We start from the raw sequence: 24,042 nt of genomic DNA on the forward strand, positions 1-24,042 counted from the left end.
AGCAGTGTCGATCCGCCAACCAGCTCATCCTCTAGTTCGCCGACTACTAGCTCCTCCAGCGGTGCCGATCCCACCAGCTCCTCGACCTCTGGCGCAGCTTCGACTACTAGCTCAAGCGCTGACCCTGTCAGCACGACGAGCAGCAGCCTCACCCCAACAACCTCTGCTGCAATAGTTACGAGCACCACCACCCGCAGCGCCACCACCACTTCGACTACTTCCTGCGCTCCGTCGCAGACGGTGTCTGCTCTAGCCGAGACCACCTGCTCTGACAATACGGCAGCTGACCGCAGCCAGTGGTGCGGCAAGTCAGTCGGCGACGACACAGATGAGCCATACACGACAGGAGAAACTAAGTCTTACACGTTCACCATCACTGACGCTAACATCAACTTTGATGGCACTGTTCGGCCGTCGTTTGCGATCAACGGTGGAACTCCTGGTCCCCTCATCGAAGTCAACTGGGGTGACACTGTCGAAATTACAGTTATCAACCTTTTGACCGACAACGCCACTACCATCCATTGGCACGGTATCCGACAGATTGGCACTAACGATCAAGACGGCGTTCCTGGTGTCACCGAGTGTGCCATCCCACCTGGCGGCAGCCGAACATACACGTGGCTGGCGTCGACTTATGGAACCGGTTGGTACCACTCTCACGCCCTGTCACAGTACGGCGGTGGTATCCGAGGACCCGTCATCATCCACGGACCTGCGACTGCCAACTATGATTACGACATGGGCCATGTCATGATTGACGAGATCTTCAGCCAGACCATCTTCCAGATGGCGTGGAACATTGCCAGGCTCCGAGGACCGCTCCCTGCCGCCGTCAACTACATGGTCAACGGCAAGAACAAGTCTCCAGATGGAAGCACCGGACAGGCAACTCAATGGACTGTCGAGGCTGGGAAGAAGCATCTGTTCCGCATTATCAACAGCTCCGCTCAATCATCCTTCATCGTGCACTTTGACTACCACGAGATGACAGTCATCAGCTCCGACTACACCCCGATCGTGCCATACAAGACCACTAGTCTCTACGTCAACCCTGGTCAGAGATACAACGTCATTGTCGAGATGAACCAGACTCCTGGAGCATACTTCATGCGCGCCATCACCCAGACTGGCTGCGGCGCGCAGAACGTTAACAACGGTCTCGGCATCGCCAACCCTGTCTTCACCTACAAGGGCACCTGCGGTACCCCAACTTCTGAGACTCTCAGCCTTACCCCGGCGTCAGACTGCAAGGACGAACCATTGGCCAGCCTTGTTCCCTACGTCAGCAAGGACGGTGGCAGCGCTGAGGACTTTACCGACACTGCTAAGCTCCTCCCCGGTGGCAACGGTGGCTCGCAGACCTTCGCCGGCTACGGCCCCATCATCCGATGGTACTTCGGCGGCCTCCTTGACCTTGCTGGCAACAGCGCCACTGCCCTGGGCAACCAGACCATCACCGTAGACTTTGAGAACCCGACGCTCAGGACCATGGCCGAGCTGCCTACCTTGTCATTCAACAGCTCCAGGTACTCCAACGCGGTGGTCCTGGACGGCCCTCCGGGCGACTGGGTTTACTTTGTGATCCAGAACAACTTCCAGACGTCGCACCCGATCCACTTGCACGGCCACGACTTCTCGGTCCTCGGCCAAGGCAAGGGCGTCTTCACAGCCGCTCAGGTCTCGTCGCTCAACTTCGCTAACCCGTGCCGCCGCGACACGGCGCTGCTGTTCGGCTTCGCGGGCCCCGGCGGCGTCGCCCAGGGTGGATGGACCGTCATCGGCTTCCAGACCGACAACCCGGGTGCGTGGGTCATGCACTGCCACATCATCTGGCACGCCGACGGCGGCATGGGTCTGCAGTACATTGAGCAGCCTGACGCCATCGACGCCAACGGCTACTGGTCCAGCCAGGGCTTCCAAGACGAGTGCAACGCCTACACCACGTACGCAGATGGCGGCGGCGAAGGCAGGCTCAGTTACGAGGCGGGTATCAAGAGAGATTTGGAGAGGCACAAATATGCACTCCATCACGGCATGCATTAAACGGGAAGCTGAGGTGAAAAGAGGAGGGAATGCGTGGGGTAATGTAGATCTTTCCCACGTCTCTGTCGTTGTGTTGCGTCTGTCCTGTCTATTTGTGGTCACAACATGCACATACAAACACAGGCGCAACATCAACCCAGGGGAGGAGGTCAGCAGTATTTTATTTGTTGTAATGTTTTTGTTGGGGTTTGAACAGACCACCGCGAAAGAGCACCAGAACCTTTGGGGCGGGGGGGGGAGCAAGAACACCCAAAGCGAACGAGACCGCACGAACACCAGGATATGGCCATCGCCGTCATTGCCCAAAAGGCTTTTGGGGAGTGTCCTCACATCCAGGGGTTTGCTTGGTCTGGTTTTGGTTTGAAAAGGGTTGTGTCTTCTGCGCTAGACAACCGACAATAGTGGAGGAGGAGGAGGAGGAGGAGGAGGAGGAGGAAGGGGGAAGGGAAACAGGGTTGGTTTCTTCTGTCCGTCTTGTCTGGCATGCAGCACATAATACGACCTCGTCCGGGTTCTTCTGGCATGCAGAACGTAAATATGACCTCGTCCTGGCTTTATTTTGATTCTGGTCTTGATTTTTTTGATTTTTCTTGCTTTCTCATACGGGGTATTCAATTCCTCTTTTGGTCCCGTTCGTCTGGTGACTTCATGTGGAAGGAAGCACGGCGGGAAGGAAGGAAGGGCAAGGCCTAAGCTGTATGTACTCCGTATGTATATGTATGTATCCGATCCGACTAGGTACATAGTTAGATTCGAAGCCATTTCACTCATTGACCGAGGGATTATATCCGCCGTACATTATGTATTTATTGCATGAGCTTTATACCGTCTGCACAGGCACTTACATGGGTATCGTCTCCGTCCAGAGTGCGTATGGACTCCGTGCTCTGGACCTACCTCCATATACGTGGCCTTTGGAGGACGGCCGAGCACGATCAATCAATCAAAAGGTTAAGCCCGTTTGTAAAGGGTGGGTATGCATGTTGTTAGCTAGCACTGTTAAACGATTGGGCTGATGATTTCTTATACACAAGGAAAGACGCCGTCCGCTGACAGACTAGCTGACCGACCCTGAGAACGCCAGCGCCTGAAGCCTGTCCCAAGAATTTATACATCCTCAATCCCTCAATCCGGTGTGGTCATAACGCCATAATTGTTCAGACATGGATATCATCAACAGGAAACTTCCTCCTTTGGACATGGCTCATGCAGCAATGGTCCCAACATCGGAGACAGAGACGTGTGTTAGTGGAGCGGTAGTCGAAGCTGTGTCCACAAGAATCCGCTCGCGTGACGCAGCGAGCAATTGTTGCAGTAACTCGGCAAGCTTGTTGAGGGTCTGTTGTTGTAATGCGAGATGCTTCTGCAGGTCTAACGCGACCCGGTCCAATCTGTCTTCGGTGAGAACCACGGCCATGGGCACGCCAGCGGTCTGGGCAGTTGTCGCTGGTTCCGGTCCAGCAGCGATTGCAGACTCGACTGCTTTGCTGCTTGCTCTTTCGGCCTCTGGTGCTTTTTCGGTTTCCACCAGCGTAAAAGAATCATCAGCGATCGAGGTTTCGGCGGCCTTTGGTGCCGCGACTTCAGCCCAGGACTTAAGGAGCGTCCGATCACCTCCAAAGCTGTCTTCAGGAGTCTCCGGGGCCTCCTTGATGCGACGTTCTCGAACACCTTCAACAGGAGAAATCCGGTCGATAAGCGCCTGACCGGTAATTGGAATGCCTGCTCGCTCCATCTGAAATACGATTTCAGTCCATTTCCATGACAAGCGGCCGGCGGCGTCGTAGGGTCGGGCGCGTAGTGCCCATTCCGCCCACGCGCAAATGACCCTTTCCGCCTCACGGTCGGTAACATCGAACCATTCCCGATGTTTTACGCCGCATTTGCAGGAGATTTCCCTTAATCTGCACCCTCTGATCTCGAGTTCGAGATGTGAGAGGCGTTCGAGATGAAAGGCGTGGGGAACGGTCTCAGTCTGATATCCTGGTCTCGTATATTTGGCGCATTTTCTCTCCTTCTCTGTCATTCTGTCCGAGACTTGACGCCCCGTAGCACCGATTTTGCTAAGCCCTGATGCTGTATAACAGTACAAGATTCCAGATTCCACAAATTTTTTCGGCAGCGGAGATGTCAACAATGTATGCATCGTTAGTTCCCTCTTGTATCGGACGAATTGGGATCCTTCCCGGGTGATAACATCCTCTGGAGTGTGAATCTGTGGCGAAGTTCTGCGACCGCTGTCCTTTCCGCTTGCTCGGGCCCGAGTAACGGGTCCCTCTGAGTTGCCTGTTGTGGGCACAGGGACGGTGGAGGAAGTTTGGGAGGATACTTGAGACTCAGGCACGCTGTTGGTGGCACCGCAGTCTCTCGCAAAGAGTTGGTCTTTCCACTGGCGGCATATTTGCTCTTTCAATGCAGTATCTTGTTTGTTCTCTCTGTGCCATCTTCTGCAACATTTCAAGTTGAAGGTTCTCAATAGGGCATCATCAAGTTCTCCATCTTTGAAACGACCACATTCGATGTCCTGGATGAGTCTGTCACTTTCCTTGCCGTCGTCTTCGTTGACCCACTGTGTACAAAGCAGATCATTGCCTTGTTGGTAACAACATTTCCCTCTCCTATCCTTTAGGTCTGAGAAGGTCAGTGGATACTCGGGTCGTGGAGAGGGCATGATCAGCGCAAGAGAGGGGGTGGGATCAGAAGCGGCTGCAGTTGCCTGAGTGACAACGATCCACGGCTTGAGCTTCTGAGGAACTTATATGGCTCCAGTCCTGGGGCCTAGTCTGTGGTGTGGACTGTGACGTATGCGCAGAAGCACAGGGAAGCAACAGGGTGGCTGGTTTGCCGCAAATCACGCAGAATCCAGGCCTGCGAGGAAGATTCAGGCAGCTCAGGCCTTGGCTTAAAGCAGGCCACCATTCCTTGGGGGTGGGGGAGTCATGGGACCGAAGATGCGTGGGATGGCTAGCCTCTGTCTGTTGGAGCAGAGAGACCAGCTTCTTTTGCAGTTCTGGATTTAGTTCCTTCCCCGAGATCGAGGCTTCTGGACGGATAAAGAAACGCATTTCAACGTTTCCCCAGGTTGCCTTTTGGGTCTGTGATTAGGGTGGATATTGATGAGAAAAACTCTTGGGCCTGAGCAGTCCCGGGTACAACACCATTGCACTTCTGTTCAGACCCCAACTTGAGAGCCCAGAGGGGAGGAATGGCCAAGGCTTACCCCGATAGACAGAGAGTAGAACAGAGTAGAAGAGAGTCACAGCCACAGAAAGAGTCGCAAAACCAACATGGGCCAGATGGGTAGTCGTAAGCTCGTTGGCGCGGCTAATGCAAGCTGTCCGATTGAGAACAATGGGCTGTGCAAGAGGTTAGACCAAGAGCAGCTTGCCGCCTGAGTGAGATATATCCCCCAAGCCCCTAGAACCACAAAACTCCATTGAGTGATTCAAGAGCCCGTGAGTGTATTTCGGGGCCATTCGTAGAAACAGTTCGATTATCGAGCCAAAGACCTTTCTTTTTGGTTCTGGATACACAATCGGTGCTGGGGCGGTGGTGACAAGGTTGAGACTCTAAGTGCCGCGCGAGGCGACGCCACAAGCCCCAGAGGTATATAGATCGTTACATTTCGCGCACTCAGGAGGTGGCCATGTTGCAGTGGGTATGTACTTTTGTCCCGAATCTCCAAGCCCAAAACCGAGAGCTCAGAGGGTCGGCTGCAAAGGCACTTTCGGTTGTTGTTGATGGTGGAGGTGAAAAGAGAGGTCGATAACCACTTCTAGAGTTGGTCTAGAGGCTGGGCTGTTCTCTTGGACTCAGGCCACCAATACCGCGCGGAATCTACCTCCCGTTGTTCCGTCTACCCGCTTAACGAAGGTCTCTAGGCGCTTAGGCACATCTGATGGGCTTCTTGACGCGTAGGTGGATTCAAGCAGCCCAACCCAGGGCTACAGGGAAGAAGAGGCACAGCTCTCGAGAGCGGGATCAGAAAGACTTGAAAGCCGTTGTGACGCTACCAATGCGATTTCCAGACCCGCTAACAATGCATCAATGACAGAGTTGAGATTGCAGTGAAGTCCCAAACACTTTTTCTGACATCTATCCCATTGCTGGCATGGCCTCTGCGCCTGCCTGTTTAGCCTTCTTCACGCTCTTCCACTCCAGGAAGCATGCCGCGATGAACGAAATGCCGGACACAGCAACAGTTACGCGATAGCAATCCTTCAAGGCGTATACATACGCCTCAATAACTTGGCGAAGGTGATCCTCCATCCCGATCTTAGCCAGCACGCCGCGGATAGCAGTTGCACCCGTGTTGATGAGGAGCTGCGAGTCAATATCTGGCGCGTATTTGGCGACGCCGCTGACCAAACCGTTGGAGAACACGGACTGGGCGACGGCGATGAAAAGTGCGCCACCCAGCGATTGACAGAACATGAGCAGAACGGTGCCCTGAGGGATGTCCTTCATCGGTAAGGCAGTCTGGACCGCCACAAGAGGGAGATTGAATCCGAAGCCTGCCCCAAGGCCCGCGCAGATCTGATACCCGAACCACTCGCGGAAGGGCGAGTCGATCGTGAAGGTACTGATCAGGCCGTAACCGACAGTCATGAGCGCACTAGCGCCGATGAGCAAAGGGGTGTAATAGCCAATGATGGTCACCAGGATTCCTGCAAGGATGGAAGTAAAAACGGTGGAGAGCATCAAGGGCAAGATCTGGATACCGGAGCGTGTAGGCGAGGACCCTTTGACGCTTTGGAGGTAAAGAGGCAGGTAGTACATGAGTACAAAGACGCCGGCCCCGAAAAAGAAAACGAACCCACAGGCGGCCATCAGAGTACGTTGGGTCAAGAGGCGGGGAGGAATGGTGGCCGCTTCACCCAGACGCCATTGAGAGATGCCAAAGAGGACTAGAAGGCAGCCTGCACCGACGAAAAGGCCAATGATCCGAGAATTGCTCCATGCGTAAGTTGAGCCTCCCCACTGGACTGCCAACAACAGACAGATGATGCCTGGAATGAGGATCCCCGCGCCAACGAGGTCGAGTTCGAGAATCCGCTTGAAGATTGGCTTCTCGGAAAGATTTGGGTCTTGAGGGATGTGGAGGACTAGCAGGACAACGAGTATAGAAAAGCCGCCGATCGGGAGGCTGAACCAGGTCATTAGCACACATGGAAAGTAGCAAAATTCAGAAAACTCCTGGCTCACTTGATATAGAAGCACCATCGCCAGGAGATTTTGTCAGTGAAGACACCTCCGAGCAAAGGCCCTGCGACACTAGCCAATCCCCACATGGCACCAAAGAGTCCAAAAACCATAGGCCTGCGGATCAAAGGGACTGTACCGACCGTCGTCAGTGCTTGAAAAATTGACATCAGCTGTCTTGATTTGCTTACGAGAATGAGCAATGATCACCAAGGATCCTGAGAAGATTCCACCGACGCCAATGCCCGCAATTGCCCTCCCGACAATTAGGGCAGTACTGGACGGCGCAACAGCACAGATTAAGGAACCCAATTCAAAGACGCTGATGGCGGAGAGAAAGACCCATTTGATCTGGAAGACCTTGTAAATGCGGCCAAAGCTCGGCTGTAGCGCGGTGCTGGTCAGGAAGTATGCGCTGCCATACCAGCCAATGTCGTTGACGCTGTTGAAGCGATCGGTGATTTTGGGGATTGCCGTGGCGATGATAGTTTGATCCAGCGCCACGAGGAAGACGGCCAGGCACAGGGCGACGATCAGAGTTACGAGCTTCAGTCCGTGGGGATAGTTGCTGGTATCTTCAGCCTCAACTTCAGCTTCCACTTGTTGTTCCTCCTTTCCCATTTCTTTGGCCAAAGGGTCAATAGTCAAGCTTGTTTCTTTCTCGAAAGGCGCCTTCTCAGCCATGTCGATAGACGGGGTCGACGAGCCTGATACGGACGCGCTCGTATTGTTTTGGGGAGGCTTCCCCTGGCCCGAGGTGTCTGGCGGCATTGTTGTTGTTGGCGGCTGTTGGTTCTCTGGGATACCCATTGCGTCTCACGTAGACAACCCAAAAACTAAAGCTTTAGCATGTGAGTCGATCAAATATCTAAGGAAGCCCGTATGTCCATGAGGCATCTGTGGTATATATGAGTACTAGTCAATTTGGAAAACTTTCGCGTATCCAGTTCATCTTCGGATACGAAGGTGGGGGGTTGGGATTAACATTTGGGCGACTGTTACTGGGCCGGGGCCAAAAGAGCCGAGCGCTTTGACAAACGCGGCACACTCAAGGGTTCAAGAATGAGCCGTTAGATGAACCAGAAGGGGGAAAGGTGAATGGGAGCCTTCACTAAAGCGCCCCGTTCGGACGAAATCCAGGAGTTTCAAAGGGGTTGTTGATCGAATACTCGGATCTGGAACTCGATGGCACCGAGTTCTTGACAAAGCGCGGCGCATCCTTAGGCCGACCACTGCCACGTGACTATCACGTGCCCAGTCATAGCTTATTGGGTCTTCGACATCGGACGTATGATATTATGTAGATGATACCACAAGGAAGCCGCCGTCGTGTTTGTCAGGCAGAAAGATCTGGATTGCACGGTGCCTATTGCGTCCATGTCTGGCAGATAATTCTCCCAACCGAGGAGTCAAGCAGCATCAAGAGCAGATCAACATAAACCAATTGACAACGACTCGGAAATCAGGCTGAATGACGGTGTTTAGTGGTTTTCAGATTTCGCCTTGTATCCTGCCCACATGATGCAGACCAATCCGAGTGTTAAATGAGTTTCCCGGGGGAAATCCACGTACACTCTGTTCCCCTCGAGCCAACGGTATGTACAATCACGGTTCCTCTCCATATGATCCCGATGCAGCACTCATCTCTGCTCGAATGACTCTTTACCTACACTCTCTGCCTCATGCTCGCCCTTCAATAATGGATAATGGCCTTGAATCTCGCCCTTTTGACTGAGTGTAGCTGGCATTTGGACTTGTGCTGGGTCGCCCGTGGGTGCAAGTGGATAAGACGTTGAGGGTAATGATTCAAGATGTTGCTTGTGTTCTTCCTTGGCCTGTGTATTAACTGGGTCAGCTTTCCTATGTTCCTGGAAGCATCTCGTGCCTATTGCCTTACATATGGTAGACCGCAATACGTGCACCAGCAAACTTGGGGTTTGTCCAAGTTAATAAAAATTCGTGGATGCCCTAGAGGGCCACCACCACCGTCACAGGCCACGCTCTTGCCCTTGACCCAACGGACAGGTTGCTTGTGGATGAGCTCAATTGCAGCGAAGGGGCGAGGCTAGAGATGTTGGTCTTAGTATGCGCTTGCGCTAAAGATACATAGCATCAAGTTACCTGCGTCTCCATGATCGTCTGTTCGAATCTTGGACCCGTCATCGCCAGCTCTCTGGGCAGCTGACTCCTTGACCACGGCTTTTCCCTGTTCGGGGCCTGCATAATTCTGGCTTTCTCTCCCTCTGGCACCATCTCTTGAAGGCGGGCATCTTGGTTACCCCTCGCGTCAACCGGTGTCTCATTTGTCTGGGACACATTGGGAGTCAGTTTTCGGGCGGTAGGGTCGTTGGCTTGTTCGAAGTTCTCGCCAGTTCCAGGTCCTTGGCGCAGGAGTCGTGCGGTCGTCGCAATTTGCCTCAAAGGTACCCGGACTGTCTGAGCCACAGTTCGATGGATTTGCCACCTCATGGCCGGCGCGATGGAAGCCATGGTCACAAGAGCACTGAGAGGTTGGTCACTGTTTCTATGATTGAAGTTATTGACGTCGAGCCGGAGATGGTCGAAGCTCGATCATCGACCAATCGGAGAGCTTCATGCTCCGCAATAGTGATAGAAACTTCACCGTAGAAATAGGGTGGAGCACTAGGTCTTCACTTTTCAAGGCAACGGTCGCGCCGCGTACTGTCTGTGAATTTATAGCACCTCCAACATCCCGTTGCAATACGTCGTCAGCGAACCATCTCAAGACAAGAACAATACCAGGAGACGTCTCTGGAGAATTTGTGACGGCGATAATAACCACGTCTAGACAACATGGCTTCAGGCTACGATCGTGCTCTTTCCGGTAAGTCGCTCCGGTGCATTGAATCCTATAGCTAACAAACGCAGTCTTCAGGTACTACAGCTATTCCTATGCACTACTGTTGCTAATAAATATAGCCCTGATGGTCATGTGTTTCAAGTCGAATATGCTCTGGAAGCAGTCAAGCGAGGAACCTGCGCAGTTGGAGTCAAAGGCAAAGACATCGTCGTGCTAGGCTGCGAAAAGAGATCAGCTATGAAGCTGCAAGACACACGAATCACACCCTCCAAGATTGGCCTCATCGACACCCATGTCTGCCTTGCTTTTGCCGGCCTCAACGCCGACGCCCGGATATTAATCGACAAAGCCAGAGTCGAGGCGCAGTCACACAGACTTACAGTGGAGGATCCCGTTACTATTGAATACATTACGAAATATGTGGCTGGTGTGCAACAAAGATTTACTCAGAGTGGTGGTGTCAGACCGTTCGGCATCAGTACGCTGATCATCGGGTTCGACAAGGGTGAAAAAGAACCTAAGTTGTATCAAACAGAGCCCTCTGGCATCTATTCTGCTTGGTAAGTCGTCCTCTCGGATTCCAAGGATCGCCGCCTGACTCTGAGCAGGAAAGCGAACGCCATTGGTCGGTCAAGCAAAACCGTACGAGAATTCCTCGAGCGAAACCACAAAGACGACATGGACCGCGAGGCGACCATCTCTCTGACTGTCAAGTCCCTTCTTGAAGTTGTCCAAACAGGCGCAAAGAACATTGAAATTGCCATCATGGCCCCTGGAAAGACGATCGAGATGCTTCCATCTGAACAGATCGAACAGTATGTTAAGACTATCGAGGCGGAGAAGCAAGAAGAGCAGGCAAAAAAGAAACCCGGAACGAGGGCGGCTGGCTCGGCCACCTCGTCTCTCCCGACTCGGCCGCTAGCTGAGGGTGAGGGTGGAGGAGACGAATAAAGAGACAGGGCAATACCCTTCAATCGTTCTTTGCATGAGCGACTGGCGTTGTGGCAATGAATCAAATCAGTCAAATGTAACCAACTTGCAGCTTGTTCGAATGCAAGTTGCTTTTACTGGGTGCCTGATGCCTGCGTAACGCTATCAGGGGTTTTGAGCTCACCATCAGACGTCAGCCGGAGTGCACTTTCCTTACTGCGGCCAACTCTGCTTCGAAGAAGAGAGTCCTGTTCCGCTCTTGTCCTCCTCCGTCGGGTGTCAGCCCAACCGCTCCGTTCCTGCATTGATGTCAAATATTGATTGCTGGTTCGACTGTCTCACTCTCTCGTCTTTGATCATTCTATCACCAACATCAACTTGACATGTTTCCCATGTGTAGATGCAAGCCACTTACCTCGCATCCACCCTCGTATCCTCGCTCTCGACCTTCAAAGCCGCCTTCGGGGTAACCGCATCAATGACAAAATGATTGTCGCAGTTTGGACAGTACTCATCACTGGAACGATCAGCGCTGTCCCCAAGCCGTCCTTCGCTACAAAAGCCCGTTGCAACTCACCTCTCCTCCCATTCTTTCGTGTTTTTCCGAAAGGCTTTTTTACATTTCTTGCATATAAAAGTCTAATTATCCCTATTTGTTAGGGAATGGCAGAAAAGGCACAGCAGGATGGTTTATGGGACAGATTGATGACTTACCATATCAAAGCTCTGCAACAGGGGGTGGTCTTCTTGTTCAGCATGGCATTCTGCACAGTCGAACCATTTTCGGCCTGAAGTATATTGCTCAGTCAAATGAATATCCAGACGACGTGAAGCATGCATACAGCATGGCGAACGGATGGACACTTGAGCGTTCAAGACATGTTTACTTCGGCGGCGGTTAGTCTCCCACAGTTCGCTGGAGAGGGGACAAGAAACCTATGTACCACATATTGCAGATAGACCACACAGGGGCTTGTGGTATTCGGCAAGAAAGACCGTCAATGCCAATGGGTACCAAGATGAATGTTCTTCCACTTCAGAAGACAAAACTCGCAGGTTATTTTTGAGACACTGGAACAAGATGTAGTCCATGACTTGAAAAGTCGCGTTGGGGCGAGTCATATCTTAGTGCACGTGATCGTCCCCTGACTCATCAGCTTGTATTTGGCCACTTTGGGTCACTTGCTCCTTTGCACTTGCACTTCGACTTCACCGTTCATAGACTTCTGTTTAGCCTTTTTCCGACTCTTTGAACTGGGCCCGATCTAGGCATACTTTGCGATTCGAGCTTAGGAGATATCTCCACTCGTACTTCTCTACATGAGATATGGCTTTCAGCTACCACCGCCTCCTTGCTGTAACTAGTCGGGGCAATTGACGAGCAGGCTGTGTTTTCCGTCGCCCTGCTCCGTTCAGCACGTTGCTTCCGTCAACTGCTGCTCTGTATTGTCTTTACTACCCGCCTCAGCTGACTCTTGGATAAAGACACTATTAAAACAAATCTCCCGATTTCTTCGGCCTCTCAGGATGCAACCACAACATCGGATCCTTGAGGTCCACCCATCCCAAGAACGGCTTGGAGAGACCATACCCGACAAGCTCTTGGAGAGATTCCGGCAGTTCCCGAACTTTCTCTACCGGATTCACCAAGTATTGATTCTCTTCTTGCCTCAAATAACCCCTTGTCATGAACGTGCTGTACACCAGGCGCTCTTCCGGCACGACCTGGCCAGCCTCGTTGGGTTGATCTGTCCCGTTCGCGCTGCCACCGTGGAAACATCCACTCAGAATCATGAAACCGTCGCCTGGTTCAAGCTCCGCATAAAACGTTTGTGACTCATTTGGGGGCCCTGCGGCATAGTCCCAGAGATGAGAGCCAGGGATGAAGCGCGTAGCTCCGTTCCGCTTGGTGGTCTTCTTTCCTGCAACGAAGAATCCGATCCCTGCGTCACGGCCTATCTCATGTGTCGCAGCAGCTGGGTGGTAGACATGATGGACTATCAAAGCAAATGAGTTGTTAGCCAAGAGACATTGACAGAGTCTAACGACAACGACTCTCCGAATGTGAAGTGTTGCTTCGGGCAGGCAGGGAAACTTACTTGCGTCATCACGATGCCTGGAGATTCCTCACAGCTCTAGTCAGCAATTCTGATTTCGAATCAAGCAGGATGAATCTGCCTGGCTCGGTAGATATGGCCGGCGATCGAAATGATTATGTACTTACAGCGCTTGATCGCGGGCTCCTGGACCAATGCTAAAGACAATAGTGTTGTTCAACTGAGGGGGAGACACAGAGACCTCGTTCTTGTCGCCAATCTACTTTGGTGTCAGCGTTCGGCTAGCTCAAAATGAATACTAATTCGACTCACCCAGTTCCAATTCAGAGTGCTGGTCAACAACGCGTTCGTCACGCCGATCCAGAGCGGATGGCCGACTATGCGTTCGGCAAAGGTTTTGGATTTGCTCACCATGCCAAAAGCACGGCGGGTTTCTTGGGGGAAGAAGTCTCCTATAGAGAAGTTGGGATATCAGAATTCGTGTTACTTGGACCAGCGTCGAATGGCGCGTCTGCAAAACTGCTTCCCCATCCATGATCATTCCGAGATAATGTCCAGACCAGACGAGGCTAGATGACGGCGAGTGAAACTCACCTGCACCCCCACCTTCACCCCAAGCGGTATCCTTGTCCAACCAAGGCCGAGTATCCGTCTCAAGGCTTGCCAATTCCTCTGCATTCAACAGACCGCGAACGACTACGCCGCCAGCCACTCGAAGTGCAGCTACTAATTCATCCACCGTACATGTTGAGCCACTGAAGGTCTTGACTTCGGGAAGAGGTGAAGATGGGGATTTCAGTTCACCATTCTGGGCCGGTTGGGGCGTGCTTGTCGGCGTTGAGAAAGCCTTTCGCACGGGAATGGGAATTTCGACGGCGGAGGGCGCCATTGTGACGGTAAGTTGTTGAAATGCACGAGACTCCTAGCAACAGAGAACTTTGATAGCTCAGGGAGGTGCAAAAAATATGAAGTCAATATATAACCATCGACAAAGAATTGCTGGGAAGAGAAGGAAACCACATTTGCCCAACCAGCACACATTGAAGGCAGCAATTGTCCGCTGAACCCCGCAACGAATTCGAATCTTACCTACCAATTCGGTGCAACGCATAGGTGTGGCCCGAGAGTCACCCATCGCACCACGTTTCGTCGGGGATCACACACTCTCCGCAAGGAAATCTGACGAGCTGTCTTCACGTCGGCCTATTCGGGAAAGAGAGTTCTTATCAGGGTGCAGGGTCGATGTGGGGTTCCCAAGAAGCTTGGGGAACCATGTCTGGTCGTCGGGCTGAAAGAGGAAAGAGAGACTCGCGATCTTGTACAGTCGATTTAATTTGACTCTGTGCATGTGTGTCTGGGCCCTGACTAGACCTACTCAAGATTCCATGCCCAGGCTCATGTCAGATGACCACGGGGAGATTGGAACTGTGTGGTTGAGACACGACGACTGTATGGCGTCCTCTAGGAAGAAGACATCGCCGACTTCTTCTCTTAAACCAGATTTGAACAGCAACCGCTCCAAGCATCTATTTTCTCCCCATGGCCTTCTCCACCGCCTCCAGCGCCGCCATGACCTTCTCATCCATATTCCTCCTCCCGACAATGCAACAGCTTACCGGTGCACCAACCCATTTCTCTGGCTCATATAAGTCGTAGTTATACTTGTCTTGCTCGTTCATCGGAACATATCCTTCCTCTTTTTTATCCTTCTCTACGTCCACAAACGTAACAGGAAATATAGCTGCTGGGAAGTCCAGCAGGTTCCATTGACTGGTATACGGCCAATATCTTGCCGTGTCATGTAGCGGCGCTGCACCTGGCGTTGCAGGACAGATGATAACGTCAACTTCCATACCGGAGTCGGCGGTTTTACTCCAGTGAGCGGCATATTCCTCGCGGTAGTTGTCTCTTTCAACGCACAGATCCCAGTATTCGTGCATGGTCCGATTCTTGACGTTCGGCTGCTCCTCGGTGATGAACTTGATCAGCGGGAGAATGGGTTCGTCAATCTCTTTCAGCGGCGCCAGAATCATTTCGCCGCCGTCTGGGAAATACAGACCCGACACGATATCCCAGGCCTTGTCATGCTTATATGGCTCCCAGTCGACGACTTCCATCCCTGCCGCTTTACATGCGTCGGCGACCACCTTCAAGGCCCGAATCATGGGAGGGTGGGGTTTGACCACTCCATCAGACCATTCAATGGCAATCTTGAGAGGCTCAGTGAGCGTTTCCGGGGTCCATTTTTTCACTGTGAGAGATGGATCATATCGCCATGGCTCGTTGTCCAAGATGACTTTCATGAACAAATTGATTGTCTCCCGGCTCTGGGTAAGTGGGCCAAAAGTTGCGAGGATGGAGTCTTTTCCGTCCATGGTGTGCTTCATCCCTTTCAACGGGATGCGTTTCGAGGTTGGCTTGAAACCATAGACACCACAATTGCTGGCTGGTGCTCTTACACTGCCTCCAATGTCTCCGCCAAGTCCCTGCCAGATGTTTAGCAAGATCCGCTCCGCCGAGATACGGGATTAATTGCAAAGGTGTTCCCCGAGAACAGAACGCCGGCTGCGGAAAGGGGATGCATCGAGCAAACAATACAACTTACCCAAACGCTACCACGGAATCCAACAAGCGCACCTTCTCCGCCGCTACTACCGCCTGGTGTCAAGTTTCGGTTCCAGGGATTGACAGTTCGTCCATAAATATTGTTTTCGCATTCAAGAGCCATCAATGTCTGAGGGCCGGTGGTCCGAACGTAAAAGACGCAACCAGCATCATACAAGTAATCGTTCAGCGGATTTCGGTCGCAAGGCTGGCCAATCCACGCCACATAGGAAGCGTGGTTGGTCTTCCCATTCATCCCATGATGCTCTTTGACCTATGAGCACAGGTCAGTGTCTACCCTGCCGACGCAGCACTGGTCTTTCACTTACTGAGATGGGGAGCCCATGAAGCGGACCGATAGGTTCAGGGAGGGAGTCGAGATACTTGGCCCTCTCAACAGCCTCGTCCCACATCAATTCAGTCACGCAATTGACCTGCAACAGGCACCGTCACTCAGTATCGATGGGTCAGCAACTCCAGCGCAGGAAAATATTGCATACCGCGTACTGAGCCAGAGCAGCCCTCCGCAAGAATGCCCTGGTCAGCTCTTCCGACGTGAGCTTCTTGCTCCGCAGCATCTCGAGGAGCTCAATCGCGTCATAATTCTGGGTGAGTTCATATTCACGTGGCGTGAGATACTTCTTGGGTAAATCTTGAGAGGAAAGTGGTAGAGGATCTGGGAGAGGCTCAAGCGGAGGATCAACTTTGCTCAGAGTCTCGTCGCGATAGTCGCGCGCGCTTTTGGCTTTTTCAACCCACGGTTTTGAAATCATTGTTGCGAGCGGAACGGGAGTGAAGTGATGGTCTGTCCTACGTTCAAGGAGCCTGAGTACTCCGGTTGGCAAGATGTAACTGACTTGACCAGTATGTCTTCTGTTGGCAACAGAGCGAAAGGAGTTCCCAGCACAATGCCTGGATATCTACCATATTTCCAGCTGACGAAGCCTCCTGCCGCTGAGCTGGCCCCTCTCTTGTGCAACGCGCAATGCTAAGATAACATCTCAATCTGTACAGAGACCGAGATAGACAAGAAGCGGAGTATCGCGACCGGCAAAAGGCCGCGCCTTGGTATCTGGATCTTTTGCACTGTCATCACCAATGGCGCCTCCGAGATGCAGATCAGAGGCATTCACAAATATTCAGGGACGGGAACGTGTTGTTTTTTCGCTGATGTCGATCAGAGAACTGCCTCAAGGGAAACGCCAGGTTAGGAAAGAGAGATGAGGGCTGATCCCTCGATGCAGCGTTATCCCTCGAGTGGACCCTGTCACCGCACCATTGGCTCATCTTTATCGTATTCAGTTCCCAAACCCCTGGCGCCGGTTGCCGCTCTTTTACAGTCATTGGCACCCGCTGCTGGGTGGCTGCGTCTTACAACGTCGATCTCCCGGCTGGTGAGGCCTACTACCTTGTATCAAATCGTTCCGCTCCGCATGATGAGGCCGGATCACGGATTTCGAGACGCACATCAGCGGCATGAACAAGGGGACTAGACTACGGTCGATGGACGAACGAAGCCGATAAGAGTATGCTTGCAACCTTCCGCTATCACCAGTGGCCGCGAGCGAGATAATCAACATTTGATATCCTTGCGTTCATAGCCTTCCCGGCAACGACTGACCCGGAAGGATGACTGCGACAAGCCGGAACCTCTGTGCAAGGCGAATGGGAGATATAAGGCCGTGAATGTTGCTCCTTTCCTTCCGCGTTGACGCCTGAATCCGAATTTCTTCTCCAAGTCCGCACAGTACGCGACATCGAGCAAAAACCCAAGGTCTCCTCCTTTGCCGGAGCGACAAGCATCAAGTCGTAACTGAGTCCCAAAACCAACCGACCGCCCGCCATGAAGTTCATAGAGCCTTCCCTAGGGAAGGGCAAGTTTCGACTGAACAAACCGATCAACCAAAATTTCGTGGTCGGTGCCATCCTCTTCTGCCTCCCTGGTATCTACCTGGCGTTGACAGGTCTCGGTGCCGGTGGTGGACGTCCTTCGTCGCAGACAGTGGCCTCTACAACCAATGCGGTGCTGTATGGACTTTTCTGCCTCTTCGGCTGGATCGGAGGTGCCATTCTCAACTTAGTCGGACCAAAGTTGACCATGGCCTTTGGAGCTCTTGGCTACCCTCTGTATGTGGGTGGCCTCTGGTACTTTGACCGACAGGGTCACTCTTGGTTCCCGTACTTTGCTGGCGCATCGCTCGGTGTGACCGCCGGCTGTCTCTGGACGGCGGCCGGGTTTGTACAATTTGCCTACGCTGAAGAAGACCAGAAGGCTCTGGTAAGTTTGAACTCATGCCCAAATTGTGCCCGGTTGCGATTCAATCCTGACTCCTCACAGTTTATAACCTGGCAATGGGTCTTTACATCCTTTGGCGGCACTATCGGCAGTCTGATCGCCTTCGGGGTCAACTTCCACCAGACCGAGTCCACGGGTGTGTCCAACGCAGTCTATACTGTCTTGTGAGTCTCACGTGGCCTTTCTTGCTCAGAGAGAGACTTTTCTTCTTACCAGCTCATGGGGACAGCATCGTCATCATGTGCATGGCCATTGTGATTGCACTGGTCTTCATCATTTCGCCCAGGAAGGTTGTCCGCGATGACGGCACCCACATCGCCATCTTTACGCAGCCACGAGTCATGGACGAAGTCAAGGGTCTCATCCTGTGGTTCACCGATTTCAAGATCCTCGCCTTGATTCCAGGCATCTTTGTTGCTGAGATGAACCTCGTGAGTCTTTCCCCTCCTTCTTACCAATTCTCTTCCCATTTCCCCTTCTTGGGCACAAGAACATGGCGGGCAAGACTCTCTCTCGCTCACAAGGGAATAAAAATCCAGGCTCTCCTCTCCAGCATCAACGGATACTACTTCAACCTGCGGACGCGATCGCTCAACAATGTCATGTTCCAGTTCATCATGATGCCGTGTCCGCTGCTCCTAGCGTACGTCATGGACACGAACTATATCAAGTCGCGCCGGACTCGTGGCATGATCGGCGCCATCATCGTCGGCACGATTTGCCTTGCCACCAATGCTGGGCTGGCTGCGTGGATCACGCACAACGACATCAACCGGCAGACCAACACCCCCCCGGGGGTCGACTGGTCTGACAGCGGGTTTGGCGCCGGGTTTGTTCTGTACCTGCTATCCGGTAAGCCTCTTTGATATCAAGCCACCGCCAACGATAGGTTCCACAAGAGTCCCATCATTTCTCCTCTCTTGTCACAAAACACAAAACTTCCGAGTGACCCACTAACACCAAACCTCAAAAAACTCTAGGAATCATCTACGCGACCTACCAAATTGTGGTCCAGTGGACGTTGGGCGCGCTGACCAACGACCCGGTGCAGTGCTCGCGGCTGGCGGGGCTGTTCAAGGGCACGACCTCGCTGGGCATGTGCATCTCGTTCGTGCTGGACTCGAAAAACGTGTCGTACATCGACCAGTTGATCGTACAGTTCACGCTGTACGCCGTGGGGCTGGTGTTCCTGCTGGGCATCATCTGGTTCTGCGTCAAGGACACAAACTACTTCCTCGAGGAGAACGTCATCGTGCCACACCGGTGGGAGGAGCGCGCCCGCATCGAGGGTCTCGTCGCCGACGAGCAGATCGAGCGCGAGCACCAGAAGGAGATGATCGCGCAGAAGGGCGTCGCCGTCGATGCCAAGACGGTCGGCGAGGTCATTGAAAAGGGCATCATGCCGTAAATCAGTCACGGGTCGGTTGGCTGGTCTCGTCACAATGGCGCGCTGGCTGGTTGGCTCGACAGCTGGACTGAGGAGAATGACTGGATTATATAGATTCAAAGGGACCATCCTAGATCTATAACTAGACGACTAAGCAAGGCCGTTATGGCTGGGCACCCATGGAAACGCGGTGGAGAGGTAGTCCCCGGGCAAGGAGCAAGGATCGAGATGTCCTATTACCATCGCCAGTAAAGCTGGGTGGTCTGCGCCTTTATTCCATGAAAGTGGCCCTTGCCATCCCATTCTCAAGCAAAGTGGCCCCCGAGCCTCCCGTGCGGATCATACTTCTTCTTGATCTCCTTTAAGAGGGGGTAATTCTCCCCAAATATCTGTTCCACAACCGAGTCGGTTAGTCAGTCCGGGTCAGTAATCGTGCGCACACATATATGGTTGTGTGAAGAATGCAACTAAGGGGCGAGACATACTGCTTCAATGTCATTGAAAGAATTGATGAAATTTGGGATATAGTCCGCCTTGGTGTGGGTCGGGCTGATCTCGAAAGGCGCTTCCGCGAGGGCCTTGAGCGACAGAGCATCGGACTCGGGGGAGCCCGGAAACGAGCCGGTGCCGAGCTGGAGGATGTGTCTGTTGGCCGTGTGCGGCCAGGCGGTGTCTTGGCGAGAGGAAATGGAGGAGAATGCGGGCTTTTTGATTGTTGCATATTCAGAATGATGTTGGAAAACAACAGAGATATAGAGAGAGGCTCGATAATACGTACAGTCTGCATGACCTCGATCAATACGAATGCCCCAGCGCTCTGTCGGGGATCTTTAGCAAGTAGTTCGTTGAACCACTTCCAAGAGCGAAAAATGATCTCTTCGTCCAGGTTGGGAATCGTTGCGCCGGACATCCAGCTGTTCGTCATGCCCATAGCCACTCTGAGGTTGTCTGGCACGGAGAACTGTCAGTGTTGAGTATAACAGACCGAGGGCCCCTTACCTTGCTGCCGATTCGCTTTAGCGAAAGTCATGGTCCGTGTCTTATCCACTGCACCCTTAACTCCCAATGCCCAGCCGAAGCCTTCGTCGCTGCGGCCATGGGCTTCGCCGTTGGCATCGTAGACTACGATCATGATGCCCGCAGCAGGATTTTGACCGGTAAGAGCCGCATGGGCTAGATCTAGACAAAAGACATGCATGGCCATCTTCGGATCTCGTGTTCGGCGTGTGAAATCCGACACAGCTTTGGCCAGTTCCGCGAGCGAGTCGTTCGGGAAGATAATACTTCCCGTGTAGATTGAACTAGTGTATTTGTGCACTCGCAACTTCAACGCAACGACGACTGCTCGAGGGTGTTAGATATATCAGATTGAGAGGCACAGTGTGGGTGAACCTGCCGGCAAAGCCGCCTCCTCCGCCACGAATAGCCCACAGCAATTCCGGTTCTTTCGAAGCCCACAATACTCGCCCATCATTGGTGACGACCTGTGCGTCGAGCAGATTTTGCGGATCAGAAGCAAGCCCGAATTCCGAAGACGCCCAAGAGATACCGCCTGCTATAGTGCTGCCGCCAACCCCGACAAAGGTGCATCTTGCGCTCAAAGCTGATGGATATGAGAAACACAATTTCCGAGATTCAACGAAAGTTTCTCACCTGCGTAGCCCGGGCCATCTTTCTCAAGCTTCTGATCCGCCTCTCCCCATGTCTGGCCAGCGCCGACGGTGATAGTCTCTGTATGAGAGTCGAATTCGAACCCGTTGAACGCGGCAAGACTGATCAATACATCCTTCGCAGAGCTTGAGCCAACGCCCCCTGACCTGACTGCAAAGTCCAACGAAGAGTCGTTTAAATATGCCAGGACCTGTGAGAGTCGCTCCACCGATTTGGGGCGAACAAGGACTTTCGGATTCAGATTTCTTTGTGCCGCCCATGTTTTGGATTCTTCAATATACAGTTGAGAGCTTGGTAGTGCTAGCTCATCACCCTCCACGAGTGCCTGGAGCTCGGAGACCCAAACATGGGATGCAGCCATGTTGGAAGTTGGAACAACGGACGGTAATGAGCGTACCTCGAAACAAGATATGTCTTTTAAGAGGAAGTACTGAGAAAGCAATCTTCTGGGAGACAAGGCTTCCTTATATGCGAGAGATGGCTCAGTACGCCGATCGCCTGCATCCACTTACCTTGCCCCATGACGGATGCATATTACACCAAGCGGATTGAGTGGCGGGTGTAAGCTCACGATTAATGATCTGAAGCGAGCTTACTGAAATGGATCTGTGACTCTGCAGTTTGTCGAGACTGAGTTTTGGGTGGTAACGGCCAACCCAAAAACGGCAAAACGATTACATTGTGCAGGATGCCTAAGAGAGAAGCCGGTGTCATTAGAGGGGCGAATGGTCCAGATGTCAAGATCGACAGCATGATGGACGCGGGACATGAGCGGAGAGATGGTGTATGCACCGCATTGTTGCATTCGCAAAGGGTAACTATGTAATAGCATGGCAGAGGGTAACTCTAAGATTGAGCAAGGAAGTTGAGGTGAAGAGCGGAAGTGGAAGACGCGAGTCATATCCGGATCACATGATCTGATACACGACTCAGGATATGCAGCTATCTGATTGGTCGGCCTGATAGGGTCTGGATCTAACCTAATCTCTGCGTGCGGGGCTGCTCTTATCAACCTACTTGATACGCCTTGGTACCTATCAACCACTCACTCCGGACTGACGACGCCATACTTCTTCTCGTCCTCCCCAGCCTCGAGTGTTACCACGGCAATCATGTCTGTAACCACCTGTTCGACCACGGCGACGCGCTTGAATCACTTGACCGGTAAGAGGACCAACTCGTTAGGATGGGCAAAGTCCGACTGCCACACGTGCTCCTCGCTCCGCCGTTCTTGTGATCGGCGGCGGCCTCGGTGCAGTGCCTGTCTTGCTGACGGCGTGATATGTGCCGGATATGTACAACAACTGAACTGGGAGAGAGGCACCTTGAGAGTTGGGAAACGGCGACCCAAGGAGTTGCCCGAAAGTGCAAAAGAAGTCCAACCGGAGGAGCCGGCCATGCCACTCCCTCGGCCTTCGTCCTACACCTTTGTCGACCAAACAGTGTCACAGACGCGATCGAGACAAAGATCGAGGAACAACTCGAGATCAAGCGAGATAAGCATTGCGGTTTCCAACACAGCAGAATCCTTGGTCGGCACGACTGTCTCGAGTGGCGGAGAATCTGTTTCGTCTGCCTCTCCATCCTCAACCTGGTCGGCCATAAGTCCCAGCACGCCTCCTCTGGTTGACAGTGGCCATCACCATGAACTCATTCTCTGCCCGCAAGTGAGCCGCCACCCGGGAGATATCGAGTATGCGTTGTCATTCTTCCATTCCTGTTTTGCCAACACCACGCTCACCTTCCCGGTGAATGTCAACCCTTGGCGAGCCTGCCTTCCTTCAATCCACGACGACTTCCCTTCGGTGCGCTATGCCGCGGCAGCTCTCGCAAAGCGTCAACAAGCGCACTTTGACAGAAAACCCGAGAGTTCTTCGATCTTGCGCCTCAAATCTCAAGCGTTGTCTATCTTCGCGTCGCACCTGAACGATCTCTCTTTCGAGTGTGGCCTAAGTACTGTGCTTCTGCTTATCGGCCTCGATTATGCCGAAACAGGTGTGTCTAACTGGAACATCCACTTGCGCGGCGCATACCGCATCCTTGAATCTCATGGCGGCATCCGCCTGGCGGAATCACGGCCCAACCTTCGAAGTCAGATCGCCATGTTGATCTGGTACGATGTCAATGCCGCGTTGATTTCCAGGTGCGGACCTACGTTTCCGAGGAGTTATATCGAGGCCCTCATGGCGTGGCAAGACGATGGCGAGTGGAGCATTCTGGGTCTCAACGGGCTTCCAGACGGCATGTTCCTCGATATGCACGGTCTCGCTGTTGCAGCCGCCCATATTGAATCTGCAGACCCAGAAGCACTTGAAGTGTTTCGGAAGAATATTCTCAGTACAGAGATCAGCATGAAGCAAGGGAAATATCAGGCCCTTATGTCCGAAGTCTGGCGGTTGGGCCTGCTGTTATATTTGGCCCGGGTGTTTCCGCAATTCCATATTTACGATGTGGCGGCAACAGATCACCTCACTGACATAGACACGTTCACGTTGCTCGACGATGGTGCCGAGTGGGGCCTTGAGCCACGCTCGGTGGCTGTTCAGATTCTCACCATGGTGGCAAACATTCCCTCACACAGCAACTTTCAGAAGCAGTGCCTGATGCCCATTGTCCTGGCTGGGTGCGAAATGTCAAGTGCCGAGTGGGCGCTCAGAAAAATCGCCATCGAGTACTCTGAGCGGTGGAAGCAGAAAACAGGGATCTGGATCTTTGATTCGGGCTTAGAGTTCATGAGAGGTGTTTGGGCTAGGAATGACATGGCGATGCTCGGCAAGGCAGAGGTTGAAGTCGACAGGTCCTGGGTGCCTTGGACAGAGATATACCCGCCAAGCGCTGAATATGGCTTTTTGTTTGGATGATAACACAAAGTGGGTTGGTCGGAAATACGCCAACCATCGTTTCAAGGAGATGAGGCACACAGCACTTGTCAAGCAAGCCCTCCCCCCGAGACACACCTCATCAGGTCCCTCGCGACCTTATTTGGGGGGATTTGAGTTGTGATGCTCTGCTCCACGGTCTCGACTTT

At 52.9% G+C, this 24,042-nt stretch overlaps 11 protein-coding genes across 11 annotated transcripts in view; 4 read left to right on the forward strand and 7 right to left on the reverse strand.

Annotated features, from left to right (window-relative positions):
- A1O5_01196 (uncharacterized protein) overlaps window positions 1-2,046 on the forward strand; it is a gene marked incomplete at both ends in the record, with an annotated part of 2,830 nt that extends 784 nt beyond the window's left edge. The window contains one exon of the mRNA XM_007741815.1: window positions 298-2,046. Within this exon, the coding sequence (XP_007740005.1) occupies window positions 298-2,046 (1,749 nt within the window). The remainder of the gene's footprint in view (window positions 1-297) is intronic.
- Window positions 2,047-3,250: 1,204 nt separating this feature from the next.
- Window positions 3,251-4,717, reverse strand: A1O5_01197 (uncharacterized protein; the record flags this gene model as incomplete). Its single annotated transcript, XM_007741816.1, has 1 exon — window positions 3,251-4,717. The coding sequence occupies one exon, from the start codon at window positions 4,715-4,717 to the stop codon at window positions 3,251-3,253; it is 1,467 nt and encodes a 488-aa protein (XP_007740006.1).
- Window positions 4,718-6,141: 1,424 nt separating this feature from the next.
- Window positions 6,142-8,019, reverse strand: A1O5_01198 (uncharacterized protein; the record flags this gene model as incomplete). Its single annotated transcript, XM_007741817.1, has 3 exons — window positions 6,142-7,192; window positions 7,252-7,381; window positions 7,440-8,019. The coding sequence occupies 3 exons, from the start codon at window positions 8,017-8,019 to the stop codon at window positions 6,142-6,144; spliced, it is 1,761 nt and encodes a 586-aa protein (XP_007740007.1).
- Window positions 8,020-8,888: 869 nt separating this feature from the next.
- Window positions 8,889-9,738, reverse strand: A1O5_01199 (uncharacterized protein; the record flags this gene model as incomplete). Its single annotated transcript, XM_007741818.1, has 3 exons — window positions 8,889-9,083; window positions 9,146-9,313; window positions 9,370-9,738. The coding sequence occupies 3 exons, from the start codon at window positions 9,736-9,738 to the stop codon at window positions 8,889-8,891; spliced, it is 732 nt and encodes a 243-aa protein (XP_007740008.1).
- Window positions 9,739-10,062: 324 nt separating this feature from the next.
- A1O5_01200 (proteasome component PRE6) lies at window positions 10,063-11,020 on the forward strand (the record flags this gene model as incomplete). Its single annotated transcript, XM_007741819.1, has 4 exons — window positions 10,063-10,093; window positions 10,138-10,144; window positions 10,189-10,629; window positions 10,678-11,020. 4 exons carry the CDS (start codon window positions 10,063-10,065, stop codon window positions 11,018-11,020), a joined length of 822 nt encoding a protein of 273 aa, XP_007740009.1.
- A 258-nt stretch (window positions 11,021-11,278) lies between these two features.
- Window positions 11,279-11,890, reverse strand: A1O5_01201 (uncharacterized protein; the record flags this gene model as incomplete). The annotated part of the gene is made up of 5 exons (XM_007741820.1): window positions 11,842-11,890; window positions 11,714-11,787; window positions 11,577-11,638; window positions 11,415-11,516; window positions 11,279-11,360 (listed from the first exon to the last, which is right to left on the reverse strand). The coding sequence occupies exons 2-5, from the start codon at window positions 11,714-11,716 to the stop codon at window positions 11,279-11,281; spliced, it is 249 nt and encodes an 82-aa protein (XP_007740010.1). The 5' UTR covers window positions 11,717-11,787; window positions 11,842-11,890.
- Window positions 11,891-12,490: 600 nt separating this feature from the next.
- A1O5_01202 (uncharacterized protein) lies at window positions 12,491-13,945 on the reverse strand (the record flags this gene model as incomplete). Its single annotated transcript, XM_007741821.1, has 5 exons — window positions 12,491-12,996; window positions 13,099-13,115; window positions 13,224-13,315; window positions 13,369-13,508; window positions 13,651-13,945. 5 exons carry the CDS (start codon window positions 13,943-13,945, stop codon window positions 12,491-12,493), a joined length of 1,050 nt encoding a protein of 349 aa, XP_007740011.1.
- Window positions 13,946-14,582: 637 nt separating this feature from the next.
- On the reverse strand, window positions 14,583-16,433 carry A1O5_01203 (uncharacterized protein; the record flags this gene model as incomplete). The annotated part of the gene is made up of 4 exons (XM_007741822.1): window positions 14,583-15,542; window positions 15,662-15,934; window positions 15,990-16,094; window positions 16,161-16,433. The coding sequence occupies 4 exons, from the start codon at window positions 16,431-16,433 to the stop codon at window positions 14,583-14,585; spliced, it is 1,611 nt and encodes a 536-aa protein (XP_007740012.1).
- Window positions 16,434-17,503: 1,070 nt separating this feature from the next.
- A1O5_01204 (uncharacterized protein) lies at window positions 17,504-19,364 on the forward strand (the record flags this gene model as incomplete). The annotated part of the gene is made up of 5 exons (XM_007741823.1): window positions 17,504-17,938; window positions 17,999-18,120; window positions 18,186-18,387; window positions 18,496-18,808; window positions 18,937-19,364. 5 exons carry the CDS (start codon window positions 17,504-17,506, stop codon window positions 19,362-19,364), a joined length of 1,500 nt encoding a protein of 499 aa, XP_007740013.1.
- Window positions 19,365-19,648: 284 nt separating this feature from the next.
- On the reverse strand, window positions 19,649-21,375 carry A1O5_01205 (uncharacterized protein; the record flags this gene model as incomplete). Its single annotated transcript, XM_007741824.1, has 6 exons — window positions 19,649-19,732; window positions 19,829-20,047; window positions 20,122-20,291; window positions 20,343-20,667; window positions 20,723-20,946; window positions 20,997-21,375. The coding sequence occupies 6 exons, from the start codon at window positions 21,373-21,375 to the stop codon at window positions 19,649-19,651; spliced, it is 1,401 nt and encodes a 466-aa protein (XP_007740014.1).
- A 1,036-nt stretch (window positions 21,376-22,411) lies between these two features.
- On the forward strand, window positions 22,412-23,875 carry A1O5_01206 (uncharacterized protein; the record flags this gene model as incomplete). Its single annotated transcript, XM_007741825.1, has 1 exon — window positions 22,412-23,875. One exon carries the CDS (start codon window positions 22,412-22,414, stop codon window positions 23,873-23,875), a length of 1,464 nt encoding a protein of 487 aa, XP_007740015.1.
- Between the last annotated feature and the right edge of the window lie 167 nt (window positions 23,876-24,042).

Source organism: Cladophialophora psammophila (genome assembly GCF_000585535.1).
Source record: "Cladophialophora psammophila CBS 110553 chromosome Unknown aczJe-supercont1.1, whole genome shotgun sequence".
Taxonomy (NCBI): domain Eukaryota; kingdom Fungi; phylum Ascomycota; class Eurotiomycetes; order Chaetothyriales; family Herpotrichiellaceae; genus Cladophialophora; species Cladophialophora psammophila.